The sequence below is a fragment of the Coregonus lavaretus genome (genome assembly GCF_964263955.1).
Source record: "Coregonus lavaretus genome assembly, chromosome: 3".
Lineage (NCBI taxonomy): Eukaryota > Metazoa > Chordata > Actinopteri > Salmoniformes > Salmonidae > Coregonus > Coregonus lavaretus.
The window spans coordinates 49,153,103-49,161,201 of NC_139990.1; the positions used below are offsets into that span (position 1 = coordinate 49,153,103).

General features: G+C 50.4%; 1 protein-coding gene across 2 annotated transcripts in view; it reads right to left on the minus strand.

Annotated features, from left to right (window-relative positions):
• LOC311127016 (ATP-dependent translocase ABCB1-like) overlaps positions 1–8,099 on the minus strand; it is a 29,301-nt gene that overhangs the window by 4,286 nt on the left and 16,916 nt on the right. For both annotated transcript variants that reach the window (XM_084158753.1, XM_084158752.1), the window contains exons 23-25: positions 7,866–8,006; positions 1,152–1,308; positions 708–905 (exon numbers count right to left, since the gene is read on the minus strand). In XM_084158753.1, coding sequence (XP_084014879.1) covers positions 708–905; positions 1,152–1,308; positions 7,866–8,006 — 496 coding nt within the window. The remainder of the gene's footprint in view (positions 1–707; positions 906–1,151; positions 1,309–7,865; positions 8,007–8,099) is intronic.

An 8,099-nucleotide genomic window follows, 5' to 3' on the forward strand; every position in this document is an offset into this window, starting at 1 on the left:
TGGAGGACACTTGGAGACACATGGAGGACACATGGAGAACACATGGAAACACATGGAGGACACATGGAGGACACATGGAGACACATGGAGAACACATGGAGACACATGGAGACACATGGAGGACACATGGAGACACATGGAGAACACATGGAAGACACATGGAGACACATGGAGAACACATTGAGTGCTCTATGTTTTCATGTATTTTTGCATATAAAAATTCTAGCAAATATCTCACTGTCTGACTGGTGACAGTGATCATTAAACATACAGTACATATAGCTTTAATAATCAATGTGTGTATACACGTGTGAAAGAGTCTATGTTTGTGGGAATGTGCGGTGTTTGTGGGAATGTGTGTGTGTATGTGTGAGTTCGTTCTTCTATCCTTGTGGGGACCTGAAATCCCCCAAAGTCCCCACAAGGATAGTAAAACAAAAATTATCCCTTGTGGGACATTTCCACGTCCCCATGAGGACAAAGGCTATTTTAAGCTTAGGGGTTAGGTTTAGGGTTAGGGTTACAATTAGGATTAGGAGTTAAGTTTAGGGTTTGGGTTATGGTAAGGGTTAGGGTTAGGAGTTAGGGAAAATAGGATTTTGAATGGAAATTAATTCTATGTCCCCACGAGGATAGAAAAACATAACATGTGTGTGTACCGTGTGTGTGTGTGTGTGTGAACCGTGTGTGTGTGTGTGTGGACTCACCACTGTGCCCTGTAGTGGGTCGTAGAATCGCTCCAGTAATTGTATGGTGGTACTCTTCCCACAGCCACTGCTGCCCACCAGGGCTAGAGTCTGTCCCTTCTGCACCTTCAGCTCCAGCCCCTGCAGGACAGCAAGGTCTGGACGGGACGGGTAGTTGAACGTCACCCCCTCGAAACGCACGTTACCATCAAAGTGGTCCTGGAGGGAAGAGAGGGAGGCAGAAGAACATCAGTTCATGAAATAATCCCCTGGCATGTACTATACAATCACTCCACACCTCTTCACTGTGATAGCCACTGTGTGTGTGTGTGTGTGTGTGTGTGTGTGTGTGTGTGTGTGTGTGTGTGTGTGTGTGTGTGTGTGTGTGTGTGTGTGTGTGTGTGTGTGTGTGTGTGTGTGTGTGTGTGTGTGTGTGTGTGTGTGTGTGTGTGTGTGTGTGTGTACCGGTGTTTCTCCCTCCTGTGAGCAGTTGTCTATGGCAGGTTCTCTGTTGATGAGGAACATAAGGTGAGATGCTGATATCTTGGCCTTGGCATAGTTAGGCGTAAAGGAGTTGGCCTCTCCTACTGCCATGGCTCCGTACAGCACTGCAGAGATCACCCTGGAGAGAGACAGAGAGAACAGGTTACTCTCTGGCTAACATGTATCTTAAATGGATAGTTCACCCTGCAGAGATCACCCTGGAGAGAGAGAGACACAGAGAACAGGTTACTATCCATCTAACATGTATCTTAAAGGGATAGTTCACCCAAAGTACAAAATTACATATTGGTTTCCTTACCCTTTAAGCAGTCAATGGGCTGCTTTGGTTTTGTTTACCTGGCCACTGTTTCCAGATGCTAACTTTTTAGCATTTGGGGCACAAATACAATGCAAGTCAATGTTACCAACATTATATTTACGAGCTTCATGTTCAAATCACCACTGCTTCAAGTGCCCAAGACACATCTCTGTACTATTGGGAACCGAGCCTTCTGTTCCATTGCCCCTCGCCTATGGAATGCTCTCCCTGACCATCTGAGAGCCGCTACATCAATTGGAGCCTTTAAAACGAGCCTTAAAACACCTTTCTACAGACTATCTTTCTCATAGTCCTAATCTGAAAAGTATTTTAGCACCTAGCCTACTATTGCTATTACCTGCCTTGATTCAAATGATCTGCCCATGTAGAGCTTTGAGATAACACTGTAATGAAAAGCGATAAATAACTGCATCGAGTTACACAATCAATTTAAGATGCTATGATTTGGACATGTGTCACGGATTCTGCCGAGGCTGCCCCTCCTCCTTGCTCGGGCAGGCTTCGGCATTCGTCGTCACCGGAATACTAGCTGCTGCTGATCTATGTTCTATGTTTCTATGTTCTACCTGTTGTTGTCTGATTGTCACACACCTGTTTCCCATCATGTAATTTCTCCTTCCCTATTTAACCCGGTGGCTCCCATTGTGTTTTGTGCGTGTTTGTTTTTCGTTTCGTGTGTCGTTTGGTGAGTGGGTTTTTTCCTCCCTGTGTGGGGGTATTTTGTATTGGTTCTTTACTTATTCAGTAAAGTACGTTTTCATAGAGTTCTGTGTCTTGCGCCTGACTTCGATCCACCGCATTATACTGACACTCGTGACAGAAACACGCACCAAAATGGAGTCAGCAGATACAGCCAGTCAGTTCAGATCGATGGAGGAACGCGTTCAACGACAGGAGAGCATGATCCAGGCTCTCGGTACCGCTTTGGAGAGAGTGGTAAATGCTGTGGACCGATGGGGTAGAGGTGGCTTTCCTACACCTCCTCCAACCACTCAACCACCCATACCACTGTCCACCCCTTCGCCACCTGGGTCCAATGGGATTCGGCTCTCGCTCCCGAGGGCATATGACGGTACACCAGCCGGGTGTCAGGGTTTCCTTCTCCAGGTAGAGCTCTACCTGGCAACCATTCACCCGGTGCCCTCGGGATACGAGAGCGTGTCCGCCCTCATCTCCTGTCTGTCGGGGAAGGTGCTCGAGTGGGCCAACGCCGAGTGGGCCAACGCTGAGTGGGGAGGAATTGACGCTACATCTGTCCGCTATGAGGATTTCACAGAGCGTCTGTTCCACCTAAGACAGGAGAGGAGGAGCGCCCAGGATTTTGCGCTGGAGTTCAGGACTCTGGCAGCCAGCGCAGGATGGAATGAGAGGGCCCTGATCGACCACTATCGATGCAGCCTAAGGGAGGACGTTCGGCGGGAACTGGCCTGCAGGGATACCAACCTCAACCTGGACCAACTGGTGGAGATGTCCATCAGGCTGGATAACCTGTTGGAGACCCGCGGACGTTCTGATCAGGGCCCGTCCAGTCCATCTCCCAGCATCCTACCCCCATGGAGCTCGGAGGTGCTGCGCTTAGGGAGACCAGGAGAGGGGCCGTCCCCTGCACCAACTGTGGCCGCAGAGGACACACTGCGGGTCGGTGCTGGGGAGGGTCCCCAGGGAGTCGAGGCAGTAGGCAGAGCACTGGTCGACCATCTCAGGTGAGTAAGCACCCGACTCACCCAGAGCTCCCTGTTGGTCAGCTGTGTATTGAGGTTGTTTTCGCAGAGTTTTCTCCTCATTCCCAGCATAAGGCACTAGTAGATTCAGGCGCAGCTGGGAATTTTATTGATCGTCAGTATTCACTTAGTTTAGGGATTCCCACTGTTCGTGTTGATGTGCCCTTCCCTGTACATGCATTAGATAGTCGCCCGTTAGGGTCAGGCCTAATCAGGGAGGTCACCGCACCACTCTTAATGAGGACACAGGGGGGTCATGAGGAGAGGCTTAGTCTCTATCTGATTGATTCTCCTGCGTATCCTGTGGTGTTGGGACTTCCCTGGTTAACCACTCATGATCCCACTATTTCCTGGCAACAAAGGGCTCTCAAGGGATGGTCCAGTCAGTGCTCAGGGAGGTGTGTAGGGGTTTCCTTAGGGGCTACTACGGTGGAGTGTCCAAACCAGGTCTCCACAATGCACATTCCTTCAGAGTATGCCGATTTGGCTCTCGCCTTCAGTAAAAAGAGGGTGACTAAATTACCACATACATTGTGTTCGATAAATCTCCAGGTGGGCGCTGCACTTCCTCGGAGTCACGTGTACCCTCTGTCACAGGAGGAGAAGGCGGCTATGGAAACATATGTTTCCGAATCTCTGAGACAGGGATACATTCGGCCTTCCACTTCACCTGTTTCCTCAAATTTCTTTTTCGTGAAGAAGAAGGATGGTGGGTTACGCCCGTGCATTGATTACCGTGGTCTTAATCAGATCACCGTCAAGTACAGCTATCCATTACCTCTGATAGCTTGTATGACAGAGTCATTGCACGGGGCGCGCTTCTTCACGAAATTGGATCTCAGGAGCGCGTACAACCTGGTGCGTATCCGGGAGGGAGATGAGTGGAAGACGGCATTCAGTACTACCTCAGGACACTATGAGTACCTCGTCATGCCATACGGGTTGATGAATGCTCCATCAGTCTTCCAATCCTTTGTCGATGAGATTTTCAGGGATCTGCACGGACAGGGTGTAGTGGTGTATATAGATGACATTCTCATATACTCTGCTACACGGGCCGAGCATGTGTCCCTGGTGCGTAAAGTGCTTGGACGACTGTTGAAGCATGACCTGTATGCCAAGGCGGAGAAATGCCTGTTCTTCCAGGAGTCCATCTCCTTCCTAGGGTACCACATGCCCGCGTCTGGGGTGAGGATGGAGAGTGACCGCATTTCGGCCGTGCGTAATTGGGCGACTCCAACCACGGTGAAGGAGGTGCAGCAATTTTTGGGGTTTGCCAATTACTACCGGAGATTTATCCAGGGCTTTGGTCAGGTAGCGGCTCCCATTACCTTGTTGCTGAAGGGGGGACCGGTGCGCCTGCGGTGGTCAGCTGAGGCAGACAGGGCGTTCAGTCATCTGAAAAACCTATTTACCTCGGCTCCAGTGCTGGCTCATCCGGATCCCTCCGGTTGAGGTGGACGCGTCAGAGGCTGGGATAGGTGCTGTACTTTCCCAGCGCTCGGGCACACCACCCAAGCTCCGCCCCTGTGCGTTCTTTTCGAAGAAGTTCAGCCCAGTGGAGCGCAACTATGATGCGGGGGACCGGGAGCTGTTGGCTGTGGTCCAAGCCCTGAAAGCGTGGAGACATTGGCTTGAGGGGGCTAAACACCCTTTTCTAATTTTGACTGACCACCGCAATCTGGAGTACATCCAGGCGGCGAGGAGATTAAACCCTCACCAGGCAAGGTGGTCCATGTTTCTCGCCCGTTTTGTTTTCACCCTTTCTTACAGGCCAGGTTCCCAGAACGCTAAGGCAGATGCTCTGTCCCGACTGTATGACACGGAGGAGAGTTCCGTGGAGCCCACTCCCATACTTCCGGCATCGTGTCTGGTGTGACCGGTGGTGTGGGAGGTGCCACTCCTCCCCAGTATCCAGAGGGTCGTGTGTACGTCCCGCTGGAGGTCCGCGATCGTTTGATCTATTGGGCTCACACGTCACTCTCCTCTGGTCATCCTGGCATCGGTCAGACAGTGCATTGTCTTAGTGGGAAGTACTGGTGGCCCACCTTAGCTAAGGACGTGAGGGTTTATGTTTCCTCCTGCTCGATGTGCGCCCAGTGTAAGGCTCCTAGACACCTGCCCAGAGGGAAATTGCAACCCCTACCCGTTCCACAACGACCGTGGTCCCACCTATCGGTGGACTTCGTGACGGATCTTCCCACCTCCACACCACGATCCTGGTCGTTGTGGATCGGTTTTCTAAGTCCTGCTGCCTCATTCCTCTGCCCGGTCTCCCTACGGCCCTACAGACTGCTGAGGCCCTATTTACACACGTCTTCCAGCACTATGGGGTACCTGAGGATATAGTGTCTGATCGGGGTTCCCAGTTCACCTCGAGAGTCTGGAGGGCGTTCATGGAACGTCTGGGAGTCTCGGTCAGCCTGACCTCAGGGTTTCACCCCGAAAGTAACGGGCAGGTGGAGAGAGTAAACCAGCAGGTGGGTAGGTTTCTGAGATCGTATTTCCAGGACCGGCGGGGGGAGTGGTCGGTTTTCCTCCCCTTGGCAGAGATGGCCCAAAACTCACTCCGCCACTCCTCCACTAACCTTTCTCCATTCCAGTGTGTATTAGGTTATCAGCCGGTTCTGGCACCTTGGCATCAGAACCAGATCGAGGCACCTGCGGTGGATGAATGGTTTCGGCGCTCGCAGGGGACCTGGAACGCTGCCCATGTGCGCCTGCAATGGGCCATCGGGCGACAAAAGGCGAGCGCCGACCGCCACCGCAGTGAGGCTCCGGTGTATGCCCCGTGGGGCCATTCAAAGTCCTGAGGAGATTGAACGAGGTATGTTATAGGTTACAGCTTCCTCCTGATTATCGTATTAACCCCTCGTTCCATGTGTCTCTCCTCAGGCCGGTAGTAGCTGGTCCACTCCAGGAGTCTGAGATACGGGAGGTTCCTCCACCCCCACTGGACATCGAGGGGGCACCGGCGTACTCGGTCCGTTCCATCTTGGATTCGAGGCGTCGGGTGGGAGGCCTGCAGTATCTTGTGGAGTGGGAGGGGTACGGTCCGGAGGAATGGTGCTGGGTCCCTAGGAGGGACATCCTCGATCCCTCCATGTTGACGGATTTCCACCGCAGTCATCCGACTCGCCCCGCACCGCGTCCTCCTGGCCGTCCCCGAGGCCGGTGTCGACGCATGGCTGGAGCCGCGCATCGGGGGGGGGGGGGGGGGGGGGGGGGGGGGGTACTGTCACGGATTCTGCCAAGGCTGCCCCTCCTCCTTGCTCGGGCAGGCTTCGGCGTTCGTCGTCACCGGAATACTAGCTGCTGCCGATCTATGTTTCTATGTTCTACCTGTTGTTGTCTGATTGTCACACACCGGTTTTCCATCATGTAATTTCTCCTTCCCTATTTAACCCGGTGGCTCCCATTGTGTTTTGTGCGTGTTTGTTTTTCGTTTCGTGTGTCGTTTGGTGAGCGGGTTTGTTCCTCCCTGTGTGGAGGTATTTTGTATTGGTTCTTTACTTATTCAGTAAAGTACGTTTTCATAGAGTTCTGTGTCCTGCGCCTGACTTCGATCCACCGCATTACACTGACACTCGTGACAACATGAAGCGCGAAATTGCATTGCTTTTGCGTCACAAATGCTAAAACAGTGTATCAATCTCAGAAACTATTGTATCAAGCTCGCTAAAGTCTAATTTAAGTTCAATTTAAATTATCTTGATGTCATGCCAGAGAAATTTCTACTTGACATTGAAAGTGACATATTAGAACCACATGACACTTAAAGGTGCAATGTGCAGAAATCGCGCCTAATAGTTTGCCAAATTTTTGTTTATGTGACAAAACATGCAAAAGAGAATCATTGTAGCATCTAAACCGCTGTGAAATATATTTTCAATAACCCAAAATATGTTCAGCTGTTTGTCGCTGGTGTAAAAAAACGAGTCAAGTAAAAGACGCAAAAACAAAGCTTAAGAACGGAAACATAGAAACAGTGCAAATAGAACAGACCTACCACTTCTTAGACTTGCTTTCAATGACAATGGCAGATCTATAACATACATTTCTATGTGCATTTGGTCGGGTCACCCAAAAAGTGACATATTGCAGCTTTAATGACAATAGTAACATATGTTTATGACAGATGTTATGTTGCTGTTATTACAGTGTTATGACTGCCTTATGTACACCTTTTCAAATAAAATGTAATCCAAGCCTTTAGTCGTGTAGCCGTTAGTCGTGATATCTACTCTATAACGTCAGTTTCTATGGGTCACGTCAGCAATGTCATGGCTAAATGGCCATTGATGCTACGATGATGAGTCCCTAGATCAGTGTTGACCTCCAACACACTTCCCAGTGAGGTAATGATTAACCACAACCACCTTTGACCACTGTAATACCTGATATTCCTGTCAGGCCTAGCTGGGCCGGGGTGTGTTCTACTGTACCTGAGCTCTACTGTACAATGTACACAACATCCGGAACACTACTGTACCTGTCTCCACCCAGCACCCATATTAGGGAAGCAATTGAGTCGTTCCAACATGGCCTTATAGTCACATAGCAAAAGGCTATAAGGACAGTTGTGAACATGGACACTTGACTGAAGTATGTAAGTAAGGTAGCTGCTATACTCACAGGAAGACATTTTCGAAGGTCATAATGCCTTCCTCTATGAGCCAGGCTCCGAAGCGGAAGCAGCCTGCATAGGCAAAGTAGATCATAGCCTGAGAGAAGGAGAATGTGATGCCATACACATGGGCCTTCTTCTGAGAGTTCCTACAGAGGGAAAGAGAGAGGGGGGGGGGGATTAAAGAGAGGGGTGATTACATAAACAAAAGTTATATAGTACATTTACAAGACTGATACTGT